This window comes from Muntiacus reevesi, chromosome 9 (genome assembly GCF_963930625.1).
Source record: "Muntiacus reevesi chromosome 9, mMunRee1.1, whole genome shotgun sequence".
NCBI lineage: Eukaryota > Metazoa > Chordata > Mammalia > Artiodactyla > Cervidae > Muntiacus > Muntiacus reevesi.
In genome coordinates this window covers 60,283,597-60,311,100 of record NC_089257.1, presented here as the reverse complement: position 1 = coordinate 60,311,100, position 27,504 = coordinate 60,283,597, and the positions used below count along the sequence as shown (strand labels likewise).

Sequence of the window (27,504 nt, the reverse complement as noted above, 5' to 3'; positions counted from 1 at the left end):
ATCTCTTGAATCCAACCCCTTCTGCGTCAGCACCACCTCTTCCACTGTGGCCTGTGTCCCTGGCACTCCACAACCGCACGATTACAACAGCCTGGCTTCATTTTCCCATTTTTGCCCCTCTTCAATGTTCTCTCTGGGGCTTCCCAGTGGCCCTAGTGGTAAAGAACCCACCTGCCAGTGTAGGTTAGATGTAAGAGACTCAGGTTCAATCCCTGGGTCAGGAAGATCCCCTGAAGGAGGGCATGGAAACCCACTCCGGTACTCTTGCCTGGAGAGTCCCATGGACAGAGGAGACTGGGGGGCTACAGTCCATAGTGTCACAGAGTCAGACACGACTGAAGTGACTTAGCGCATTCACACACACAGTGTTCTCTCCACCAGGAGCCTTAAAAAGGTAATTCTTTTTAAGACGCACATAAGGTTGCAGCCTTGGGGGCTTCCCTGGCGATTCAGTGGTTAAGACTCTGCCCTTTCACTGCAGGGAGAGTGGGTTCGATCCCTGGTCAAGGAAGTTCCTCATGCTGTGAGGTGCAGCCAAAGGGGAAGAAAAGAGATTGCAGCTTTGGCCTGGACAAACCTTCCAATGGTTCCCATCTCACTCAGAATAAAACTCAAGCTTTCATTGACTCCCAACCCTACCTGATCTCTTCCCCCGTTTTCTTCCTGCTCCCCAAGCCTGCTCCTTCAGAAGCTCCCTCAGAGGGGCCATCAAGTCCCCACCCTGCACACCTCTCCCCCTCCTCTTAACTGCTTTATTTCTCTCTTCAGACTTTATCACTACCTGATATTATTATTTTCTGTTAATCTGTTTACTTTCTGCCTCTTCTAGAACATAAGTTCCATGAGGGCAGAGTTTGTCTTCCTCACAGGGCTGTCCACTGGGCCTGGCACATGGATATTGTATTGAATGAATGAATGAATGTTAAATCCATCTGGATAGAGAGCAGTCACAGGCTTCCCCTGTGGCTCAGTGGTCAAGAATCTGCCTGCAATGCAGGTATCACAGGAGACATGAGTTCACTCCCTGGGTCAGGAAGATCCCCTGGAGGATGGTAACCCACTCCAGTGTTCTTGCCTGGAGAATCCCCTGGACAGAGGAGCCTGCCAGGCTACGGTCCATAGGGTCGCAAATCATTAGACATGACTGAAACCACTTAGCATGCATTCACGAGGGTCCTGAACACGCAGCATTTTCTGTCAAGGGAATATACACCCTGGCTTACCCAGGACAATCTCGGAGTACATATCTGCTGTAGGTCAGTTAATGCCTGTTAGTTATTTTTAGAATGCCCTTTCATTCTCCAAATGTCCTGGTTTGAGCAATAAATCATCTGGTCACCCCAGTGATCTACTGCAGCCTTGCTAAAATATGCAGCAAGTTTACCTATACACGCTGTCCCCCGGGGAGGCAGCAGAGGAGTAAAATGGATGATCCTTGTGCTTCCCTCTTGGCTCAGCGTGAGTGATTATCCAGGATGAGACAGTGAGGGAGTGACTTTGTGTTCCTAAGTGTCTCCGTGTGCGTCTTGATCCTTCAAGGAGTGGGCTCAGGAATACAGGGGCAGCCCTTAGTCATTTAGAATACAGTCTTTTTTTTTTCTTTTTGGCCGCATGGTGCAGCATGCAGGATCTTAGTTCCCTAACCAGGGATCAAACCAGTGCCCCCTGCAGTGGAAACACGGAATTGTAACCTCTGGACCGCTAGGGAAGTCCTGATCTAGAGTAATTTAAAATGGAAACAGAGAAGTGAACCTGGGACCCTGAGTTAAACAGGAGAAATGTCCAGGTTCCTGTCACCCTAAAAGCCCCTGATCCTCCTCCAGCCCTCTCCCCCCCACAGTGGGTTGGGTGCCTTCTGTGACTTTGGACTGAGCACTCAACATGCTGCGTTGCATCTCCTGGTGTCCTCTGCCTGGTCCATGGCACCTTAGAGTGGACCTGTCTCCTCGGCTTCTGTGTCCCTGGCCGCCCCTGCAGAGACTGACACATAACAGGCACTCAGTGAAGTCTGTGGGATGTGTGATTGAAGCCACTGGCTGATAGTTGTCAGAAGACACCGCTCACGGTCCCCCTGGGCCACACGAAAGTGTTAAACGACACTGCTGTGATGGTTTCCTGGGTAGCCTTCACGCCCAGAGCTCTCCACTCTGTAGAGTCGTTCCTGACTCTGACAGCTGACTAGACATATGTGGGGAGGCAGGGAGGCTGTAGATGAGGGAGGTTGATCAAAACAAGGGTGGCCAAGAGCAAGGGCTCAGAGAAGTGCAGGGACCCCACCAGCTCTGGCTGCTCCAAGCCTCCCTCCTCTTCTCCTTCTTGCTGGTGGTGAGGTCCCCTGCTTCCTTCCCTTTGTAAACCTGATCCTGTTTGATCTTTTGGAGCCTGGTTCCCCTCAAGACTCACTACTGTGTTACCCCAACTCTCCAGTTTCTCCTTTCATCCCTGACGGCTAAACCCAGCCCCTGGCCCTTGCCCTTTGTTCACTTAGTATTTGTGTTTATTTTCACCGGTAATCGATAGAGGAACATTTGGAGGGCAGCAGATTGGCAAGGACATGATGATGACTCAGGAGCTGGGACCTTATGGTTTTCACTCAGCGACCCCAATTTAGATCGTCTCTCTCCCATTCACGATTTCACCCAAAGTCCACTGGAATCCCCCCACTGCCCAAGAATGGCAGTGATAAGCCCAAGAATGGGGCTTATCAAACCTTCACCCCCCTGCACACCTGTTTGTTCTGCCTACAGCCGCTGTGTTGGTTCCCTCCCCTGAGGCAGTGTGCACAGGGTTCAAAATCATGGATAGTGGGTCAAGTGGACGCTGCTCCATAGATGGCCTTGTTATTTACACTGTGAAATGTCTTTAAGCCTTAGTTTCCTTCTCTGGAAAACAGAGCTAAAAATAATAATGACCCTCCTTGGGCTATTGCAGAGATCGAATGAGATAAATCATGTTAAATGCTTAGCAGGGCACCTGGTTCAAAGGAAATGAGAAGTGATTTTATTCTAAATTCTTTATCTAAATAAGCAATTGAGGTCTGAATAGTGTCCACAAGTACATCTGTCCACCCTGTATTCCTCCAGGCTACATAGCTCTTCTAAGGTCAACACATAGGACATTTGTTTTCTGTTAATAGTTGTTCCCTATGGACTATGAAAACCTTAAGGACAGGGTCTCTGTCATATGTATTTTTCTATCCCAGTGACCAGCATATCATTTGACCTTTCATCAGTACTTGATGAAAGGAATGGAAAGGAATGAATGAATCAGCCATCATCTCAAGGACCTACAGACAGCCCTGACAACCAGGCCGTGGATGGAAAGTGTTTACAGAGCCCCCACTGCCTCCAACAAACAGTGGAGACTGCTGTGTATCAGGCGCTGTGTTGGGCTCTGAAAGTATGAAAAGCAATGAGACGGGGCCCTGCCCTTAAGAGGCTCAGCACCCAGAGAGAGGCGCAGATCATCACTGTAACAGTCACAATGCACAGATGCTTTCATAGAACTTGACAGAAGGTATTATGAAGCCCCAGGGCAATACTTCTGAGCAATATTCAGGGAAGGTTTACAGAGACATGGGGCCTGGACCATGAAACATCATTAGGAGTTACAGCTTTGCTTATTTATTTTTATTTTATTTACTTATTTTGGCTCTGCTGGGTCTTCACTGCTGCACGGGCTTTTCTCTAGTTGTTGTGTGGGGGCTTCTCGTTGCAGTGGCTTCTCTTGTTGCAGAGCACAGGCTCTGGGGCACATGGGCTTCAGTAGTTGCAGCTCCTGGGCTCTAGAGCACAGGCTCAACAGAGATTGAACCCGAGTTCCCTGCATTCATAGGCAGATTCTTTACCACTGAGCCCCCAGGGAAGCCCCAGGAAGTCACAGCTTTAGGAAGATTATGGAGCACAGCCGTCATACTCAGAAACTGGTTTCAAAAAGCAGGGTGAGGTTGGAGTTAAGAGGACATTGAAAACTGGGTGAAGGCACGTGGACAGCAAACCTGTGTGTCCCAAACTTTCCCATGGAAGAACTGAACAGCAGAGAAGACTGTGTGTGTACTTTTGGGGGGTCTGGGGACACAATCACAAATGTTTCAAACAGCCCAACATGTTTGGAATATCCTGAAAGTCTTCTGTTTTGTCCTAAAAACACATCTGAATGTTGCATCTGACAACCGAATATAAGCATGTTTATGTAATGGAAAAACCCTTTTCTGGCCTAAACCCTGGGTAAAATCGTGTCCTGGGAAGATGTCCTAGGAACACGCCAGAGCTCTACACACACCTTGGCACACCAAGAGCACGCTGGACTGAGTTGGTGATGTTGGTGGCAGACCTCAAAGGTTCTGGCATGAGATGTGGTTTCAAGAAAGCAGGTGTTGTGGATGGAGTTCTGAGTTATCAGTGGCATTCCTGGTCCCAGGGGACAGTCATTGCCTTGGGAGGAACAGAGAGGCGATATTGCCTTTAAGTTCTAAAAGAAGTTGTTCCAACTCAGCAGACACAATGTTCTTAGAAGTCAAGGTGTTTGATTTGCTAAAAAGTATTTTGGAATACAGAAGGCCAGTACTTGAAAAGAAGCTTGGTGTAAAGCTGACACTAGAACTTCAAAGACCCAGGCCACCCAGTCTGCAAACCAGATAAAAAGATCCCCTTCTGAGACAGGGAGTTTCTGAGCAGGAAAGGATGTGTTAGAATTTGGAGGATCCCTGAGAAGGAGCCTGGTGCCCAGCTGAGAGGTACAGAATGCCAGAGAGAACTCTGGATTGTTGGGAATCCCTAGAGGCAAAGAGATTTTTACTTGCTTCGAGAGTTTAGCAGACCCCGGAAATATGTGTCATGCTGCATGGAGTGGGGACATGAGAGATGGCACGTGGGGACCAGGGGCAGAGAGGTCGCGGGGACAGGCCTGAATTTTCCAGGGTCCCAGACAAAGATATTGGAAATCTAAGTCTAATCCAGCATTAGAACAGGACACCTAACTCCACCCCCATGACATAATCTCCTTGCTAATCTCAGACCTGAAATATATCCAGGAGTGAAAGGGCAAGAGAGAAAACACTGTATTTAACTGAATGTAAACATGAAATTTAAACATAAAGAAATCTCTGTGTTTTTGGCAATCAGGTGAAAATAGGAGCCTGAGGTAGACATTTGGTACTTTTATAGGAAAATTAAGTTGTCGTTTTTGCAGCATGGTTGGCTTGGGATATTCTTCCCCATTCCACAGAGGTTTTAAGAAGACTGACAGCAGAGCTCAGAATGGATGAAGGAGAGAGACGGGGAAAGCAGGCTCCCAGAGAAGATGGAAAGAAGTGAGCAGGAGGCTTCTCCCCACTCTGCAATTGGGGACTGAATGTTCCCTGGCACGGAGAGGAGAACTGAGCAGATGAAGAGGGAAAATAAACAGTGGAAGTCATCCTTGCCCAGGTCTCATGTGCTTCAGAAGATGCTCGGGTTCTTTCAACCAGCTGATGTTAACCTGCCTCCTTGCGGTCGTCCTTGGGTACAAGAGAGGGAGCCGTATTAATCAGCGGTGTTGTCCAAGCGGGGGCTGTGTGGGAGATGGTGTGCAAATCAGCTCAAGAGCCAGGGCTTCGGTTCCCAGCCCAGCCACAGCAGCTGGTGCCAGTTTAACGCAGTGGCCCCATTTCTGTCATGGCTGAAACCCAAGCAGACATTACTCAGAGAGGCTGAAAGCCTTTCTGGCTGAGCAAAAGTCCACGTGACCTCTGCCAAGCCAGGCCAGAAGCACTAACCTGGAAGGACCAGAGTCACTGCTTGGTTTGTGTGTGACAAATTAGCCATCAGACTTCCAGGATGTAACTCTCTGCTTGACAGACCTCTCCTCTCCTGTGGCAGAAGAACAGGAACCAGCATGGCCTGAAAGCTGTCTTCCTTTAAGTCTTCCATGGGGGCAAGGAATGGAGCCGCAGGACCATATTTTTTCTTGCATCTCAAATTGAAGAAAGGGCAGTCCTTTTCATTTACTTTCCAAAGCAGCTCCTAGGGGATCTTTCTTTTATTGATTGGAACCCCTTGGCTTCCACATGAACCTAAAGGAAGGAGGAGAAGATGGAGCAGACCGAGGGTGATGGAGGTGGAGGGAACTGTGAAGGGGGTCCTTATCTCACAGACCTCTGAAGCTGAGAGTGACATCAATTAGGATGTTTCAGACAATGCACAGTGCCTGGCATAATCCTTTTCTACTGTGTTATCCTATTAAAATGTGATACATTTTAAAGAAAAGGATCTGATGCTACTCCACTTCTAATCCAATATTATAGCTCCAGCACCACTGCCAGATTCCAGAGAAGAATCCTAACATTGGGCTGATGCCACCACTCTGAGTTGTTTTTTTTTTTTTTTTGCCAGATCTTCCTTGGCTCTGATGAGAACCACAACATTACCCCTTGGCTTCATCTATCCCCATTTCTTTCCCTGCCTGTAACTCAGTGACCGGCTACCTGCATACACAGCTGAAAAACACAGATCGTGTGGAGGACAGGAGCATTACAAAAAGAAGCAGGCTTCATTCCAAGCTGTTTCATTTTCTTCTGCCTTGTCTTTTCAAAAACACTCATTTTATTTATTTTCTCACTCAACTCCTATAAAAAGAAATATCGCTAGCCACTCAGAGGGGCAGACATCCCCATTCAAGGGAATTGGATTACCGAAGGCTTTGCAGAGCAATCGCCAGACGAAAAGGTAGTCGGTGAATTCCAAAGAAATTAAATACTTTTATCTTGAAAAACACAAGCTCACAATCAGGCTTCAAAGGAACATAAATACAACACCGGGCTGTGAAAATCAGGATCCCCTTTCAAGGATGAAATAGAGGCCAGGGGCATTGACTCACAAAATCCTTAGAGAGCAGGAAGTTCGCTGTCTGGCATGGCGGGAATGAAAGTGTGAGACATCTTAGTAAGAGTGGGGGCGAGTAATGAGAGGGCTGGGGGGAATTGCGGGGACATTTTCCCTTCTCTTTCTTCCCTGGGAGCCCAGCTCTATTATGCTGGTTCTCTAGTTTCTCTGGAGAGAGCCAAGACTGGAAACCTGAATATGGGAGTTTAGATAGTGTCTCTAAGTGATGCTTGCAGAGAAAGCCTCTTCCTAAACAAATTGGATTGACTGCTCAGAGACAGGGAAACTCTGGGATGGGGGGTGGGGGGCGGGCAGAAAGCGTGATCAGGAACAGAGGTGAACTGTGGCCCAGTGCATCTGCATCAAAGGAGGTCAGTGAGTATAAAGACCACAGCCCCACTGTGTCTGCAAAGTGAGGCAAGATTAAGTCAATGGATCTTTGATCCAAACATTTGATGTAACGTTCCCAAGGAGAGAAGGGGCTTTTATAAGTGGAACTCATAGCCCATACATGGGCTTCCCTGGTGGCTCAGTGGTAAAGAATCCACCTGCAGTGCAGGAGACACGAGCTGGATTCCTGGGTCAGAGAGAACCCCTGGAAAAGGAAATGACAACCCATTCCAGCATTCTTGCCTGAGAAATCCCACAGATAGAGGAGCCTGGCGGGCTGCAAATCCATGGGGTCACAAAAGAGTCGGCCGTGACTGACTAAACAACAGCACAGCCCGTGCATAGGACCTCCCTCTCCGTCACTTGGGACGGGATTGGGGCGGTGGTCCTAGGAATGACTTCAGTCATGGAAGCCAGGTTGAGTTCTATAGTCACTCTCCGGGGAGGGGTGGTATGGGGTAGGGATATGGGCTTAGACTCTGGCTTCCATTTGAATTAGGCACTTCCGCTTGCCAGCTGTGGGGTCCTGGGCAAGTTACCTGACTCCAGTACCCTGGTTTCCTTATCTGGAACATGGAGGCAAGGGTAGTGCCAATTTCACAGGGCAACTGTTAGGACTGGATTAAAATGTTTAGCCTGGTCTGGCTCATATTAAACATTCATAAAGGTCAGCTTTATTTTTATAAACATTAGCTGGGCAGCCAGACTTACCTGGATTTCACATCTTAGCTCTGAAGACTTGGGCAAATTCTTGAAGTTCTCTGAATTTCTGTTTCTTTAACTATGAAATGCTGACCATGGACCTCCTTTATAGTATTTTTAATGAGAATTGAATGAGATCCGAGGTGCTCAAGCTTATACTTTGATAAATTGTAAAATGCCCCTTTTTTATATAATTTTTATTTTGATAAATTGCAAAATTTATCAGGTGTGTTTCCCATACATCTTCTATTCTGTCTCTTTTCCTACCCTTATGCCATCACTGTCTCCAGAATCTGCTAAGGTCTAGTCAACAGATGTCACGATCCATGCAAGAAGAAATGGCAGACTTAGTCTGCGGTACAAACATGATGATTCACTTTGTGTTTTCTGAAAAGGTTTTGCAGGTCAGCTCATATACGGGCAAGTAAAGTTGCTATTTACAACAAATAGGTCCATAGAGATGGGGCCATTTAATATATTTGCATGAATGTAGGTGAATGTGGCTCTGAATTGTTTATTTGTTTAGTTACTAAGTCATGCCTGACTCTTTGCGACCCCATGGACTGTAGCCCTCCAGGATCATCTGTCCATGGGATTTCCCAGGCAAGAACACTGGAGTGGGTTGCCATTTCCTTTTGCAGGGGATCTTCCTGACCCAAGGATTGAACCCTGGTCTCCTGCACTGGCAGGCGGATTCTTTATCACTGAGCCACCAGGGAGCTTCTAGACTCTGAATTAGTAAGTGCTTGAAAACCATATTGGTCAAAGAATCCACGTTCTTATCAAATGTTGTCAGTCTGAAAGGTTGCACCAAGGTTCAGCACCTAGCATAGAGCTCAGCTCATGGGAGCTTCTCAAGAAGGATGTGTTGACTGATGTCAAAGACAAAATGCGCTGCCTCCTAAAGGAATTGTGGTTCCAGTCTCTCCTCCCTCTGCCCCTGCCACGTGACTCCTGTTGCCTCTGCCTCTTTGCTTCCCAGGCTCCCATTCAAAATGAATTGTCCTGCCTTGCATTTGCAGATTTCCACAGGGCCATCTGGAGATATGCATGGGTTTTAAGGTCTGGGACATATGTGCACCTGAGTCCAAGAGGTGACTATTTGCTGGTCAGAACCAAAGGCAGAGCAGGGGGCTGGGTGCCTGGGTGGAGATTCAAATCCATTCAGAGATACTCCCTTGCAGGTGGCCATTCCCCTCTGTAGTTCCGGAGACAGCGTTCTTCATTTGCATTTGTCAACTATCATTTGTGTTTGTGGGCAATCTGTGAATGACACCAAAGTTAGTCTTTAATCCACCGAGAGTTTATGGGAAGAGTTTGATTCCATTTCGGTTTAATAGTCTTACTTCTGGGACCCAACTGAGCCTCAGAAACTCAAGTGTCAGGAAAATCTCAATTTGAAAGCCATCTGTCTGGATGGCTTCTGTGTGGTCCTGTCTGAAGAAGGGAGGGTAAGGGGTGATAAGATGACTCCAGTACAGGTGTGGAGGCATCTATGAGTACATCACAGGCTTTGGGGTCAGACTGGAGGGAGTCCACAAGACAGGCTCCTCTGAGTGATGGCTGTGAGCCGGGGAAGGCGTCTGACTTCTAGGAGAATGACTAATGACGATGTTAACAGAACCGCTGCTCCCTCCTAACTCTGCTTCCCGCTCGCTCCCCACTCCATCTGTTTCTCAACTGCAACTCTGCCAGCAATCTATTCTTGCCTCCCCTTTCCAATAAGTTCCTAAAGGCACGAGCAGTATATAAGCCCCACTCCTATGGTGGGGGGGGTGGGGGGGTGGGGGGGGTGCCACTCAGCCTGGAGTCAGCACGCTGGAGCTGACAGCCCTGATTAACATGCTGGTCTTGAAACGTGAGAAGCTGGGAAAGAGAGGCTGTGGGGTGTTTCACTGACTCATGGTTTCTACCAGAACCCTGTTTAAACCTAAGCTCGTCTAAGAAGCTTTCCCTCACCTGATCAAGATTATCCCAGCACAGATCACCTGTTCGTTTATAACTCTCCCCCAGCTCCATCCCCCACACCTGCTCAGGACCACATACGGTCAAGTCCGCATTGTGGATCATCCACGTCATGTTCAGTCCCCCTTTGGCCAGTCGTTCAGTACAGTCTGGGCCATCTGCCTGTGTCCACCAGGCTAGGAGCATTGGATGAGGACTAGTGCTCAGACTGTCCATGACATCTGACTCTCTGCAACCTCGTGGAGTGTAGCCCCCATGCTCCTCTGTCCTTGGGATTTCCCAGGCAAGAACACTGGAGTGGGTTGCCATTTCCTCCCCCAGGGGATCTTCCCGACCCTTGAATCTTCCCGACCCAGAGGACAAACCTATGTCGTCTCTTAGGTTTGTCTCCTGCACTGGCAGGCGGATTCTTTACCCATAGTGCCACCTGGGAATAATGGATGAGGGCTGGCCCACTTTATCATTAATTTAAAAGCATTTGATTAGGAGTGAGTACATATCACAGTATAAATCCAAAGTTTTGGGTAATGCAGGCTTCTACACCTGTGATATGTCCTTATCCTCTTTCTGTCAGCTCATTTTTTTCAACAAGTGCTTATTGACTCTTATGATGGGCCATGATTGTGGTTTTACAGACCTGAACAAGACATGGATCCTCCTCTCAAGGGAATCACAGTCTAGTGGGAACTCAAGGTATATACATTAAACTAATGATTGTTCTATGCAGTTTTAGAGTGATAACACGGTGTATTAGAAATATTCTGACCAGAAAGCTCACTCGGGCAACTACATGGCTGGTAAAGTTGAGAAGGACAGGCTGTGTGCAGAGAAATCATTTTGGAGTCTTCAGCCAAAGTCCAGGCAAGAGATGGTGGGGGCCTGAGCTAGGGAAGTGGTAGGAGAGAAAGACAGAAGGATAAGAAATTGAAAAGCATTTAGGAGGTTAAATCAGCAGGACAGTACATGGAGGAGAGGCAAGAGACCCAATGCAGGAAAATAGGAGAATATGCTTCAGAGCAGGCAAAGACAATTGAGAAGACTGGGGGAGAGCAGAGAGCAATGGCTTCATGAAAAAAACGAGGAAGAGGAAGCTCCCTGATGGTCCCATGGTTAGGATTTGGCACTTTTACTGCTGTGGCCCAGGTTCAGTCCCTGGTGGGGGAAATGAGATCCCAACAACCTCACAGTGTAGACAAAGAAAAAAAAATGCAAAAAAGGGGTTGGTTGACAATGTCATTATTACAAGAAGTCATTTAAGTTCAGGACTGGCAATTTTCTGATAGATTAGAAACAAAATGTTCACTGGTGACCCTGATGATCTTGGTTTTAGTGGTACAAAACAAAATTTCATGGAATGACAAGTAAATATTCAGGAGGATAAAAGTGAATTCAGAGCACAATCATTTTCTCCTTTAGATACCATAGACAGACCACCTAGCACCTTTTCTAGAGTGTCCTTTTCTAGCTTTTCTAGAGTGCCCAAAACTATGCTTGAGGTCTGAAAAAAATTATTAGTTTCAAAATGCAAAGAGAAAACTGCTAAATTAAGTTGACATGTGTAATTAAATATCTCCAAGATGTAACATTGTTTCAACTTCATTAACTTTAAATTTAATATTCATAAAAACTTCATTACATTTAGAAACAATTTTTTTCAGCTTGATTTTTCTCCTTTTGCAAACATTCTCTTGCATGCACAACAACTGCTGAGAAATCACAGCCAATTATACATTAACTGTTGCTTGCCACTCCATCACATCAGAAGCAGAATTTTAAAAATGCATTTAACATATAATGTGGATACATTTTCTTTTTGTTTCATGTGGGATGGGGCCTCCAACTGTAAGCTTTTTAAGAGCTGTCTTAAAATAGTTCTGATATAGACAAACTGTTTCAAAGAGCTTGGCCAGGGAAGAAAAGAAAAAAGAAGGGTATTCACTAGACAGAGCTGGAGGGGGAAGGAAGGTTTTTTTATTTTTCTTTTTTAATTTTTAATTAATATTTTATATTGGGGTATAGCCAAGTAATAATGTTGTGATAGTTTCAGGTGGACAGCAAAGGGACTCAGTCAAACTTACACATGTGTCCATTCTCCCCCACACTCCCCTCCCATCCAGGCTGCCACGTAACATTTAGCAGAGTTCCCTGTGCTAGACAGTAGGACCTTGTTGGTTATCCATTTTAAATATAGTAGTGTGTACACATTGATAAGAAGGGAAAGACTTAAGTGTGTTTTCGCATTGAGGGAAAAAGCCAGTGGGGAAGACAAGATTGGGGAGGGCCAGGATGGTGACAGAGGGCGACAGGGACACACTGGAGCCCAGACGGCAGAGCTGGACTTGAGGGTAGAACACCTCCTCTGCAGAAACACGAGGGGAGGTTGAGTTCCTAAAAGGGGATCCTAAGAGACATTGCTTTGCCAACAAAGGTCCGTCTGGTCAAGACTATGGTTTTTCCAGTGGTCATGTATGGATGTGAGAGTTGGACTGTGAAGAAAGCTGAGCACCGAAAATTTGATGCTTTTGAACTGTGGTGTTGGAGAAGACTCTTGAGAGTCCCTTGGACTGCAAGGAGATCCAACCAGTCCATCCTAAAGGAGATCAGTCCTGGGTGTTCATTGGAAGGACTAATGCTGAAGTTGAAACTCCAGTACTTTGGCCACCTCATGCAAAGAGTTGACTCATTGGAAAAGACCCTGATGCTGGGAGGGATTGGGGGCAGGAGGAGAAGGGGACGACAGAGGATGAGATGGCTGGATGGCATCACTGACATGATGGGCATGAGTTTGAGTAAACTCTGGGAGTTGGTGATGGACAGGGAGACCTGGCGTGCTGCAATTCATGGGGTCGCAAAGAATCGGACACAACTGAGCGACTGAACTGAACTGAACTGAATCTTTTTTCTGGAGCGGAAGCTCCAATACTTTCGCCACCTGATGCAAAGAGTCAACTCACTGGAAAAGACCCTGATGCTGGGAAAGATTGAAGGCAAAAGGAGAAGGGAGTGATAGAGGATGAGATGGTTAGATACCATCACCAGCTCAATGGACATGAATTTGAGCAAACTCTGGGAGATAGTGGAGGACAGAGGAGCCTGGCATGCTGCAGTCCACGAGGTCACAAAGAGTTGGACACGACTTAGCGGCTGAAAAACAACAGTGTTTTTTCTATATCAGGCAGAACTATCTGAAGGTGATAGGAAAGTTCATGGTACCTCAATAATCACTTAGGGCTCTGTTTACCTAAACAAGTGGGCATCCTTGGTATCAGTTATCACTTCCCCATCACTGGGGAGCCCTTTCTTCACAGGGGCCGGCTGGAGAAACTAGTTAGCCCATGATGTTCAGGTGCATGTTCTAAAACCCGGTTCTCACCACTCCTAAAGCTACGACTGCACACCCCAGTTAGATTCTTGAGGCATTCCCCCTTAAGTGTTTCTTTTGTCTCTCTAAAGTTCCTATGGTCAAAAACCTTCTGCTTAAATGGTTCCAGGTTAGAGGGACAGGTCATCAAAAGAAGACCAAACACCTTCCTCCTGGAAGGAAGAAATCTACTCCAAACTGTCTATGCGTTCCCTTGGAACTGAGATTTTAAGTTGTCTCTTGGTTTTGATTATTCAAAATAGAAGATATTGTATTCACGTAGGTCCTCAAGCGTTGGCTGTGTGGCCCTGCAGACCAGAGTGTGTAACCCATTGGGTGCATTCACGATGTAAGCCCTTGGAGTGGCAGATTATTAGCAGAGGCAGGTGCTGTGCCACGCTGTGTTATTTTAAAAACAAAACAAAAGCCAAAAAAACAAGACAGTCATTTGAGACTTTGTGAGAGGAAACCCAAGGCATCTTGAAGTGGCTAGGCAGGGATATTTTTCCAGCTTTCCCAGGTACAGGAAGCAGGGTCAGATTTCTGCTCCTAATCCCCGGTTCACCTCAGTGTTGCGGGACGCTGGCTCTCCCTGGCATGACATAGCTCCGTGTCCCATGAGGGCACTGCTGGTTGACCAGACACTCAAAACGTGTGAGCATTCAGGAACAGCACAGGAGGGAAGCCACACTCCTGGCACTTTCCTAGATAAAACCTGCTTTTTGATGTATGATTGTGGCCCCTGTTGAATCAGAGTTTCATGTGTTTCTGACATTCCCCCCCCCAAAAGCATCCAGTTACATAGCTAACGTGGTGTTTGACACTGCAGAAGTGAAACAACGAGATAATTCTAGAAATATCTGTTAAGTATATGTTATTTGGACAGTTGTCATACTAGGAAGTGAGGTTATAACCAGATATTGTGCCTGACTTGAAGGAACTTGGCTATGTACGATGCTTTCCCAAATAAAATTTGCAAACAAATTTTAGGCCTGGCTGGAAAAGAATCACCTGTGAAATGCATTTAAAAATACAGATTCCTAGGCATCATTTCCAGAGGTAGGGATTCTGTAGGTCTAGGGTAAGGACTAGGGAATCTATGTTTTTAATGAGCTTTCAAGGTGGTTCTGATGGCCTTCCAGTTTAGGAACCACTGGTCTGGTGGAATAAAAAGTTTTACTTTCCAAGGAAGTATTTTAGTAACATGTTGACACAGATAAGTAAAAGAAATTTTTTTCTATCTACAGTCTGGTTACAAATTTTTTTTATCCATAGATATAAATGGCTTTATATCAAGCAAACACAGTGTTAGGAAGATTGACTACATTTTTATGAAACAGCTAGAATTTGTTGGTATTTTGTTATCATTGTTATTGTTGTTGTATAGTCACTAAGTTCTGTCCGACTCTTTTGCAACCCCATGGACTGCAGCCCACCAGGTTTCTCTGTCCATGGGATTTCCCAGGCAAGAATACTGGAGTGGGTAGTCATTTCCTTCTCCAGGGGATCTTCCTTATCCAGGGATCAAACTTGCATCTCCTGCATTGCAGGCGGATTTTTTTTTTTACCACTGAGCCACCTGGGAAGCCCTTTGGTATCTATATATAGGCTAAATCCAATTTTGCCTGAGCCCATTTTCATAAAATGACGGCCACTTCCACCCCAAGAAACTTCTCACCAATCTCCTCCATTTACATCTACATCCCCTTCCCCTCTTCTCCTCCAGCTATACTCTGCTTTTGTTTCAAAAGAATAATTATATCTCAAGGAACATGTGTGTAAAGCATGTAGAACTCTCAAGTGCTGGTAATTCAAATAACATTCAGCATTTTTCATAGAATAATTATGTCTCCCAGCTCTTTTACACTATTTTTTGTTTGTTCTCACTTTCTTACAGGACTAGGAATGGAGAATATTGGTGGAATCTTTGTGGTTCTTATTTGTGGCTTAATCGTGGCCATTTTTATGGCTATGTTGGAGTTTTTATGGACTCTCCGACACTCAGAAGCGACTGAGGTAAACCTTCTAATGGGTATGACCTATAAAGTGTTGGCAGGCAGGGCAAAGTTCAGAGGCTCATGCAGGGACAAAGGTCATTTCAGACAGAACCTGTGAAATCCCACAGGAGAGTAGGGGGCCCACAGATTTAGCACAACTGTGACTTAAGGTATAGTATTAAAAGGAAAAACAAGCAAAAGTAACCAGGTTACAATGAAACAGTGGCTTTGGCTCTTCCATCTTAAGTATGTTTTTGCCTTGCAGGTAAAGCTGTCTAGAGCTATTATCCCAATTCATGAGAGCTCAAAACGGCATCTTCCTTCTCAGAGATTTGGAAGAAGTTTAATTCTCAGACCTGTGACTTAGAAACTGGGTTAATTAAGCTTCACACGGATGGAAGAGTCTGAGAAGGAGGAATAAGACTTTACCCAACTGTACCCCCATTCTACCTCCTTACATGCTACTTGCATTATTTGTTTGTTTTAATTGGAGTATGATTGCTTTACAGTGTCGTGTTGGTCTCTGCTCTACAACGAAGCCGATCGGCTATATGTGTACACATGTCCCCTCCCTCCTGAACCTCCCTCTCGCCTCCCCTCCCCGACCCTACCTCCAGGTCATCACAGAGCACCGAGCTGAGTTTCCTGTGCCATAGAGCAGCCTCCCATTAGCTGTCTATGCTACCCATGGTACGGAGAGCAGTATGCAGGTTCCTCAGAAAACTAAAAATAGAGCTACCATCATTTGGTTTTTAAACTATACTGCCATTTATCTCAATCTCCCAACTCCTGATTGTCCTAAAATCTCTCTCCCTAATTGACACTGGAGAAACAGCTCCTAACAGTAACTAAGAGTCCAGGGCTCCTATAAACCTCTGCGGTCCAGCCTCATGTCGGGCCTCGATTTAACACAGCTCACCAATCTCTTCCTCTTTCTCATGTCCCAGCATAACTCCCAAGCCATCACCTACTCTTCATAACCCTTTGCCCCTTCATGACTAAATTTCCCTCCTGTCTCACCAAGAGATCAGGAGTGACTAGCCCCCACTGAAGATCGCTGCCTAAAAAATCCATCCACGGCTGGAGCCACCTCTGGGGCTGCCTCACATGTTCCGGTCACCCCTCCACCTCATTCCCATCTGTCCTCAGCTCCTCTAGGATTATCCTTTTTCTCTCCTTTATTTTTTCTCCCTGTTCTCTCCCCCAGGCCCACAACTACACTAATGTTTATCCCATAGTCTAAAATAACAGTCATGTTACTGTTGCTCTTGACCTCCCTCTCTCCTCTTGCAAACCCAGGTGATCCAACTGCTTCTACCTCCATGTTCTCACCTCCCTTTCTGGCCTCACTCAAGGACAGCTGGCTTCTCCCCACCTCTGCCCTGAAAAGTCATGGCTAAGAGGCCTGACCCCTCCCAATGAACAAAACCAAAAGATAACCCATTGGGCCTTATTGGACCTCAGTGTGGCCCTTGATGAAGTGGACAGTTCCTTCCAGAACTCTTTCCTCCCTTGCCTTTCCTGCTCCAGACTCTCTTGGTTCCCCACCTCCTTCTCTCTCTAGCATTACTGGCTCTCTTCCTCCATCTACCCCGTAAACAATGATGCTCTTACCTCTCCCTAAAACCTCATTCAAGTGTTCCTCTCCCTGTGAAACCTTCCCCACATCTCCTGCCTTCTCCCCCAAATCAGAAAGCTACTCATTTCTCCTCCCTTCCACCATCTCTGTAACCAGAGCATAGAGCATTTACACACTGTGCCAATTATTTTCATATCAGCCTGGTTACTAGACATTTTGCTACCCGAAAGTAAGGACTCAGTCTTTTGTGTCAGTATTCCCACTACAAAGCACAGTATTTGATACTTAGTTGACAGTCCATCCATATATGTCCTTATATTCTGTTGCATATAGTAGATTAGGCAGGGGATGATGCTTTTGTTATTATTAGAAGCACAGAGAAGATAAGACTTGCATAGAGTCTCTGCTATTTATTGACAGTCTTGAGTCTAGTCCTGACTCAGGCCATGTTCCATTAGGGGATCTACTTCTCTGTAGCTGCTTCAGGTAGAGAATCTGTGTAAGCTGGGTTATTTTCCCAAGAACTCGCCTGTGGTCTGGATGTACCTTGAAAAATTCAGTGAGGAGTTCAAGCGCTCTCAACATCTAGAAAGGAGAGTAAAGGCTACCTGAACTATTTGGCTATGGTAAAACAACTTCCCATTTCTGCTGATAGAATGGGAAGACTGGAAGAGAGAACATGAAAGAAAAGAAAGCTCCTTCTCCCACCCTGGGGGGAAAATTGTCCTTTCCAGCACAGAGTAGAGAACAAAGCAGAGCATGTACTCACTCTGAAGTAGGTGGGTTTAGATTCAGCTTCTAAGTCAGCTATTTGTTAGTTGAATAATTCTAGTAAGGTATATAAATTCTTTGAGCCTCCATTTCCACATCTGTGAAATGGGTATAACCATGATAGTCAGGGGCTTCCCTGGTGGCTTAGTTGGTAAAGAATTCACCTGCAATGGAGGAGACCTGGGTTCAATTCCTGGGTTGGGAAGATTCCCCTGGAGGAGGGCATGGCAACCCACTCCAGTATTCTTGCCTGGAGAATCCCATGGACAGAGGAACCTGGGAGAGCTTGAACTCCTCACTGAATTTTTCAAGGTACATCCAGACAAATAACCCAGCTTACACAGATCCTCTACCTGAAGCAGCTACAGAGAAGCAGACTCCCCTGATAGAACAATTAGGGGAACAATGGAACAATCCATGTGATCACAAAGAGTTGGACACGACTGAGCCACTAAGTAAAGCACATGGTAGTCATGGTACAGGTTCAAGATTCTTCATTCGCAATTCTGAAACCCAAAAAGCTCAGTTCAGAAAGTTCCAAGTTTTTTATGTTTGATGCCAGCATATTTGGTGACAAACCTAGACTTGGACTTGTATAAGGCTAATATTTATGGTCTTTCTCTCACTTGGAGTGAGCATATATACCTTTTGCTACAGAAATATTAATGTGTTTGAATGTAGGGTCTTCCCCAGAGCCCACTGGAAGAGATACATAATGTATTTTATGTTCACTGTATTACCTTGTCCAAATCCAAAATATTCTAAAACACAGCTGGACCCAAGAGTTTCTTATCAGGAGAGCTGCAGGAGTAGATGGCTGTTGTACAGTTCTTGTTAGAATAGCAGCCTCTCCAGCCATAACCAGCTGATTAAAAGAAATGAGACTTTTTAGCCTGAGAACAGAATGTTCACGGAGACAGGGCTGCTTTTTCAAATACTTGAAAGACTGACATCTGGTAGAGGGATTACTTATTTAGTCAGCTTCAAGGTCCAAATTTAACTGGGATCAATGGATGACAATTTCAGGGAGAGGAATTAAGTCAGTAGAAGGAAGCAGCGTTTAGGGGAAATATGCAAACCTGGTAGGGGCGCTTTCCCACCCTGGTGAGATCATTGTCTTTGAAGGTGTTCAAAGTTCCAACAACCAGCTGGTAGGGCTGTTGCACACGATGGTATGGAGGATGTTTGAATATTAAATAGCGAGTGGAAGTGAGAGGATGAGTTGAAAGGCCTTCGATCACATACGATGATAAAATTCTGAAACTGCGGCCTGATCGCTCGCCGGAACTAGCACGCAGGGACCCCTAGGGGGCTGTTCTTGAGAGATGGGGCTGTAACCTCCTCGTGTCCTGCAGGTGTCTGTCTGCCAGGAGATGGTGAGCGAGCTGCGTAACATCATCCTGTGTCAGGACACTGTCCACCCGCGCCGGCGGCGCTCTGGGCTGCCGCCGCCCCGGCCCCCCATCCCGGAGGAGCAGCGCCGGCCCCGGGGCACCGTGACGCTCAGCAACGGCAAGCTGTGTGGGGCCGGGGAGCCCGACCAGCTGGCGCAGAGACTGGCCCAGGAGGCCGCCCTGGTGGCCCGCGGCTGCACGCACATCCGCGTGTGCCCCGAGTGCCGCCGCTTCCAGGGCCTGCGGGCGCGGCCGTCGCCGGCGCGCAGCGAGGAGAGCCTGGAGTGGGAGAAGACCACCAACAGCAGCGGGCCCGAGTAGCCCCGCCGCGGAAGATGCTCGGCTCCCCGGCCCGCTGCGGGGGCGGGATGCGCCGGGCCGGCGCCTGCTGCCCGCGGCCCTTAGGACTTGTACAGCGTCCACCCTTTTCTCCGGATTTTGGATCCAGTAACTTTACAAAAAGATCAAAGAGCCTGACGCCCCAGCCGGAGACGGCGCCCTGGTTCGGGGAGCTGGGGCCACCCCAGAGACGATGCGCCCGAGTGGCAGGGGACGCTCTGCCTCCCAGCCACAAGCCCCCACTCCCCGCAGTGGGCCTTCCCAACCCGCCAAAACTACAGAGTCCGGGTGGGGGTCCCTGTCCAGACCGTCAGATGAATTGGTGGCATCATCAGTGGAATTTCCCCTAGGAAGGGGCCATTGTACCCTGGGTCTAGTTCTTACAGGAAAAAAAAAAAAACATTAAACTCAACAGGGAAGTTTTTCTTTTCTGGATTTGTATATTTTTGTTAATGGTCTTTTGTTGTCTCATTTGCTCTCCTTCCCTCCTTTGTTGTCTCAATTCTCTTCCTTTGTTTTGCTTTCTTGGGGAGGCAGGGAGGCTGGGTTAGGGGTTGGAAGTCACCATAATCTCTGTTACCATTTCCCTAAATTTTAGGATATGGAGCAGCCAGTGCATCAAACTCCAGGTGCTGAATTCTCCTTTCTGTGTGGTGACCGGGGACACAGGGGCATGGAGGAGAAGACTTGGGAAGAATTAGGTGGGGAGTCTCCAATAAAGGTCCATTAAAGTAATTTTTAAAACATCCCAAACCAATGAACTCAAAGTTGACTGAGAGAACTTGAAATGCCTGAGAAGTTAATGCGTCCCTTCTTTCTGTTTCTCTTTTTGACTTTCACTGTGATTGGGTTTGGTGTGGTCTTTGGTGAAAGTGATCTCTGAAGCAGAGAGGAGGAGAGAAGAGAGAGGAGCGCAGAAAGCACTGACTATCCCAGGGCTGGTTTAAGGAGCAGAGAGGGTAAATGCAAACATCCCAGACAGTGGCCTTGGCTTTAGCGGAACTCGGTGTTCATGGGGTGGAGGGTGGGGAGAGCATGGGGCCCCCCTGCTGGTCCGGTGCATCCTTTGTTACCTGTACCTCTTTTTAACAAAACTCAGTAGCTGCCTATGAAGCCAGGGCTATCCTGGATTGGGTGACTTCTTGCTACTAGATGGGAGACCTGGGTACAAGAACGTGTGTGTGTGTGTGTGTGTGTGTGTGTGTGTGTGTGTGTGTGTTTATTATATAGAAAGACCATAAGTAATCAAGAATTTGCCAGTTTCCTGGGAGAGGGGTAGGGTCTTGTGGCCAGTGCACAGGCCTGGGAACTAGGAACTCTTGAGGTCTTACCCATACATGGGCAGTAGCCCCCTTGTATGACTTCACATGAAGCATCTCACTTCTCTTCCATCTGCACACTCAGAGTTACTGATGCTATCCAGATGCCTGCAAAGTTCTTCTCTACTTGTGAGATGCTTGCAGAGTCCACAGCATCTTTTGACAGGAGGAGCAGCCTTCCCAACAGCCACCTGACCTTTGCTTGGCTTCTCCAACTGGGAGTTTCACTCACAGTTTTCATTTTCTGATGGAAAACAAATTCTATGCAATTTCTGTTTGTCAGCTTAGAAAATCCAGAGGGAGGGAGAGCTAAATAGCTATGATGATCACCTCCCTTACCGTCAACACCTTGAATCGAAATTGTCCTCACGTTGTTTCTGTTCTGAATGTACTAACATAAAGACACCTTTGGAAGACGACGAGCTTAATTCCATGTTTTTGCCATCGACATTAAGTTGACATCTTCTTTGTGCCAGGACAGTTGGTTAGAGCAGTCATCCTGGGGTACCCCGAGGAGTCAAATAAAGGATTCCAGTTTTGTCCCAGGTTGCCCTCTTCTCTCATATGAATTTGAGTCCTTTTACTTTTTCGTCTTAACTCATCAAATCAACTCAGCAAGCTCTGCAGACACAAGTCTTTTTTTTTAAACCTTGCTTGCTTGACCCACCTGAAGAAACACAGATTTGGCGGGAAGGGCACCTGGAGGCCGACAGACTGCAGACCGAAACGGTGCCAAGCTGCCCTCAACTCCATCCCTTGCTTCTGACAATGTGGTCCCTACTGTCAGATCACATGTGGGGCGGGAAGGGTTGTTTTTTTGTTTTTTTCTAAAAAAGACAAATAAAACTCGTTTTTATGAGCAAAACATCTTGATCAATAACAAACTTTTTTTAATGGATTAGTGAAGTGAATGTCCCCATGAATCATTTATAAAGTCTATTTCTTTCACGGAATAAAGATAGACTGACAGCGCAAGGCAGTTTCTATCAGCTGCAGAAACCATTGTTGCACCTCGCTCAAGCTGCTGAGTGAATTTGCAACCAGCTAGTTCTCTTCCTTGGTTGTCTCCACTTTTTATCTGTTGGTTGTTGGCTTTCTTTTCCATTCTGTATTTTCTATCTGACTCTGTATACTGTATAAAGCTGTTTTTTCTTGTCTGTTTATCTTTCTTCGACTGGAATATTTACAATAAAACAGAAAGAAACCCTGAAATGTTAGTGATGGATGAAAGCTGTCTGGGTTTGGAAAGTGTGGTTTGGTGTGTCTAAAATCCAGGTACTCTGAAAGCAAATAAAAATATAAACCCACATTTTGTCTTCCCCTCCACCTGCCCTTCTCTCTTGCCCTCTCTCCAGTTCCCACCCCCTTCGGCTCTTTGTTCAGACCCCAGAAAAATCTAGGTGACTTCTTTCAGTTTGTAGTCCTGGAGACAGAGTCAATCCCCACCTCCCACCCCCAAACGGATACACATGTTAATGAAGTTCAGGATTCATAGGGTTTTGTCTTCCTAAATGCACTTTCACAGAATAGTCATCTATTGATACCTAGGGTAACTCTAGTCAGATATCACCCCAGATTCCACTGGGAGCTTGAAGATTACATCAATTAAAATATAATACTTTGCTTTATTTCTTTTAATTGCCTTGCAGGGCCCCAACGGTCACAAGATCTCTACCTCAGAACCCAGGTGGGGTGTAAGTTGAGTACGTAGATGGCCAAAAAATCTTTTGGCTTCCTCTAATCCAATGCTCATATGAGAATATTCATCCTGGGAGCTTGCCAAGCAGCCCTCTTATTGGTTAGGTGAGACCGAAATATCATGATAACCAATCCGCCTGGGGCTGCTCTGTGAAAGTTTATTAGTTTGGAATTCCAAGGAGTTTAATTTTCTTTGGGAATCCAAGGGGGACTTCCCATGGTGTACAAGGCCAGAAAAGGCCGGGGCATTTCAGACTCGGCAGGTTGGTGGTTTGAGTGAAGCTTGAGAGAACCGTTTGAAACCCTCCCTCCAATGGGGTGTGCGCAGCAGTAAAGCAGTCTGGACACGATAAGGGGGATTTGGTTCCCTGATGGGTAGGCGACTCTCTGGAGGGAATAACAAAGAGGCCTGTTGGGAAAGTTCAGAGAAGGAATCCTTTCATAAAGATTTCACCTAAAGCTAGTGCGTCCTATGGGGCCTCTCAAAGAGAAAAATCAAGCCTCTAGTTGCTTTGAGTTGTTCTCTTGTCCTTCTGTGAAAGGTGGCTTCTCCCCACAACCCCACAGGGAAATCCTCCAACATTAGCCAAATGGAGTGTCCTCAGGGGCTCCTACCCCAGAGAATCCTACCGCATGCCTCAAAGATTGGTGATGACGTGCCTTTAGAGAACTCCTCTCATAGAAAAAATGTTCGCTGTTTCTGTTTAGTCGCCGAGTCTTGTCCAACTCTTTTGCAACCCCACGGACTGTAGCCCACCAGGCTCCTCTGTCCATGGAACTCTCCAGGCAAGAACACTGGAGTGGGTAGCCATTTCCTTCTCCAAGGGATCTTCCCGACCCAGGGCTCAACCCTAGTCTCCTGCATTGAAAGGCAGATTCTTTACCATCTGAGCCACCAGGGAAGCTAGAAAAAATATAGACCCACTCTCTCTGTTGTCTCTCCCAACAGGTGTTGATTGCAGAGGGAGAAGTCTCTAAGTTTTAAAACTGAGGCAGTCAACAACCCACTATAATTTAAGGGCAATCTGGAAAGAGCAGTTCTGTCACTATCAACAGAATGTTATCCTTCAAATTCTATTGACTTCATACTAATTTCCAAATCTGAATGAAAAAAATATTAACGTTACCATAAGAACTAGCACGAAGATCAAGAAAGAAAAACGTTTGTGAAAGGAGTAGAATGGAAAACAAACTCTCTGATCAGAAATGGCAGAAAAGTTGATGGCCTAAGAAGAGATATAAAGAGGTTGAGTGTAGGGACCACTGGCAGTCCAGTGGTTAAGACTACCTTTGAATGCAGGGGGTGAGGGTTTGATCGCTGGTCAGGGAGCTAAGATCCTACGTAACGTGCAGCCAAAAAGCATAAAAGAGAAGTAATATTGCAGCAAATTCAATAATGACTTTTTTAAAAAAGGAGTTGAGCATATAATCTGCTCATATATTAAGTGAGACCATGCATGTAAATATTTCAGTGGTCAGGATTGATGGAAACAAGTCAGAGAACCAATGCATTATAACTGAGTTGTATCTGGGAAATTGAACTTACTTACAAAGGTAAATATATAGAGTCTTACTGCAAATATATAGAGTCTGTATTATAGAGGATGGAGGTCAGACACATAAGCGCAATGATCCTCCTGCCAGAAAATTAGCTAAAGAATCCTGCTCACCCTTCAGAATCCCATGTACCCAATCCAGTGTTCTCTCTTGACTATGGCGGAAAAGTCAGAGGGGAACAGGGACCAAGAGGCCTCTCATCCTGTCAGGAATTTTTCTTAGATTCGTGAGTGACCTTGAGAGAGTATTTCTTCAGTCTACAGCCCCACATTAGAGTCTGCGTCTGTCTTTTGTCTGAGAAGACAACAGTTACCTGTAAGAAACAGTGAAGATAAAGCACAAAATATTCAAGTGCTGGAGTGTGTGATTTGGAATCAAATCGTGTAGACATTCTGAGAGACTGAAGATTCCGTGTAATTGAGATCGGCTTAGTGGAGGAAGCAGGACTGTTTGCGACTTGGGGTTGTTAATTAATTAACTTATTTATTCTGGACATCTAGAAAAGCAAGAGTTCACTTTGTCTTTCTGAGAATGAAATATGGTTAATTCATGTTGATGGATTCAGTGCCATTCTGATAAAAGATAGCTTGTTGAGGCAGTTGTTTTGTTTCACCCACAGCGTTCTTTTTCCCAGGATTCCAGCTCACCTATTATGCTTCTTCCTATTTGCTGCCAGTACTGTTGAGAAATTTTCACCACTAGCTCGTTCCTGGGTTTCTTTATGTTGTATTAGTGGGATTAGCTATAGAACAAACAGCCTAGACCTACAGAAAACAGAAAGGCTAACTGTGAAACAAGCAATGAGATGACTGAAGTGGATAATGAGTTCTTTTTTAAAAAGATGAAATACTTTTTAAATTGGGGGGAAGGAGGGTGAAATATAGAACTGAAAGTGTGGAACCAATGTGAAAAATTAATACAGAACCAAATGCCCAAATTTCTGATATACAGAAACATTCAGAATGATTTTCTTTTTCACTCCATTGAACCATCCAGGTAGCCGAAGCCCATGGAGTCTGCATGGAAAATTATTCTACTTGGATTGTTCTGATTAGAATCTTAGTAGCTTTTCCATGAAAAATAACAAAATGTAGCTTCCAATTCTGAATCATCTGTAATCCTATAGCTCCAAGTGGGCATAGAGAAACGTGCTAAATCACCAAAACCAGGTGACTTGTGACAGTCATAAGCAGGATAAAACACACACACACAGGACAGCATTACTGGAGATGTTCACACCCACTCACTCAAATATGGCAACAGTACTTAAAAAGTAGCTTAAAGAGACTCTGATGGAAAATATTTCTGCACAGAAAGACTTAAATTTATTTCTCTGTGCTTCTTTTCCCCTGTTTATTCAAGCTAAGCTGGTGTGTGTGTGTGTGTGTGTGTGTGTGAGTTTAGCACACACTGGGAGATTCCCATCAGGGCTCTTATGTCTATTTTGAAAGAGAGAAGACAGTTTCCACGATCACTTCAGGGTTTGTCGGTGCTTCTAGATAACATTCCTGGGTTTAATCTTCTGGCTTTTAGTGGCTTAGTTCTCCCTGAGCAGTCTTGCATGTAATTTATTTCTAAACTAACACATATGTAGATGCATGAAGTAAAAGCTGCTTTTTCCCCATTCCCAGTTGAGGGATAAGATGCCTGAGCTAACTTCTTAAAACCTCTTTGCCGTCCACCCCCATCAGATGCAAAACAGAACTCCTCCAGCATGAATAAATGACCAGGCAAAACGTTCTGGTGATAGTGTAATGGAACACAGTTTGTGAGAACAAGAGCAGCACAGGTTGACATTCCTCAACTTGACACTTGTCCATTGTATATAGGAAACAATTTTCAGAAAGGTCACACAATGAAATTGTTAAAATGTAAGTGGTTAAGATGACTGGTGAGCTATAGAAATCTGAAGCAACGTTTTTATTTGGCTAGTCTATCTTCTGTCACAAATAAAACAACAAATTTGCTGAGGCTGCCATTATTTCTAGAGGATGTAAGTTCCTCGTTGGTTCAGCCTCTGCTGATCTTTCAATCTTCTCCTGACACTTTTCTCACCTTCCCTGCATCCCACTCCACAGTCAAACCACACTGCTTTCTACTCTATGTATATCCTCTCCATCACATGCTTTTCTTCTCCTCTGCCTTTACTTTGGCAGCTCCCAGCTCCTGCCTTCTCTCTCAACTGTCCACTGTCAAAGTCTCCCTGTATTATGCGTCACCAGTGGCTCAGACGGCAAAGAATCTGCCTGCAATGCAGGAGATCCGGGTTTGATCCCTGTGTCGGGAAGATCCCCTGGAGAAGGGAATAGCAACCCACTCCAGTATTCCAGCCTAGAGAATGGAAAAGAATATGAAAAAAGATATATGTATAACTGAATCACTTTGCTGTACAGAAAAATTAACACAATATTGTAGATTTACTATTCTTCAATAAATAAAATTTTAACTTATTCTTAAATTTAAAATATTAACTTACTAAAGAACAATGAATTTACAATGTTGTGTTAATTTCTTCTGTATAGCAAAGTGACTCAGTTATACATATACGTATCTATACATATATTTTTTTCATTATGTTTTGTCACAGGATATTGAAAATAGTTCCCTGTGTTATAAAGCAGGACTTTGTTGTTGTTCTATGTATAATAGTTTGCATCTGCTAGCCCCTAATTCCCAATCCATCTCCCTCACCCCCTCTCTCTTGGCAACCGCAAGTCTGTTCTCTGTGTCTGTGAGTCTGTTTTTGTTTCATAGATAGGCCGGTTTGTATGGTGTCTTAGGTTTCACATATAATGATATCGTATTCATATTTGTCTTTCTTTGTATTTGTCTTTGTATTTGTCTTTTCATCTTTTTAAAGCAAATCATCAAGGAGAATTTCTTTCCGTTTTCCTGGTGAGTAAGGAGGAAACTGAACTGGTTTTGATTATTGTGGTAAAGTGAAAGTGAAAGTGAAAGTTGCTCAGTTGTGTCTGACTCTTTGCAACCCCATGGACTTCTCCAGGCCAGAATACTAGAGCCGGTAGCCTTTCCCTTCTCCAGGGGATCTTCCCAACCCAGGAATCAAACCCAGGTCTCCCACATTGCAGGCGGATTCTTTACTAGCTGAGTCACAAGGGAAGCCCAAGAATACTGGAATGGGTAACCTATCCCTTCACCAGCGGGTCTTCCCGACCCAGGATCTCCTGCATTGCAGGCGGATTCTTTACCAACTGAGCTATCAGGGAAGCCCCTTGCATTTCTCCAGAGCAAGTACTGCCTTGATGGACTTATACAGAAATGGAGAGCCCATGAGCCAAGTTTTGATCATTTCATTTTGGAGCAGAAATCACTTTTTGTATGTGTCTTTCTCTTTCTGACTTGTTTTGCTTAGTAGGATAATCTCTAGATCCATCCAAGTTGCTGAAAATGGAAACCTGCCTATATTTAAGATCCAGCTCAAATATCATTTCCCTGTGACATCTTCAATGATCCCCATCCCAAGGCAGTAATAATCTCTCCTCCTGAACATTCCCAGTCTTTCTTTCCCTGATCACTTCCTGAGCTTAGTCGCTCAGTCATGTCTGACTCTT

At 45.6% G+C, this 27,504-nt stretch overlaps 1 protein-coding gene across 1 annotated transcript in view; it reads left to right on the top strand.

Annotated features, from left to right (window-relative positions):
• Nucleotides 1-19,782, top strand: part of GRIK4 (glutamate ionotropic receptor kainate type subunit 4) — a 332,664-nt gene extending 312,882 nt beyond the window's left edge. Inside the window, exons 18-19 of the mRNA XM_065944185.1 lie at nt 15,176-15,294; nt 18,981-19,782. Of these exons, the coding sequence (XP_065800257.1) occupies nt 15,176-15,294; nt 18,981-19,340 (479 nt within the window). The 3' untranslated portion in view covers nt 19,341-19,782. The remainder of the gene's footprint in view (nt 1-15,175; nt 15,295-18,980) is intronic.
• Nucleotides 19,783-27,504: the final 7,722 nt, after the last annotated feature.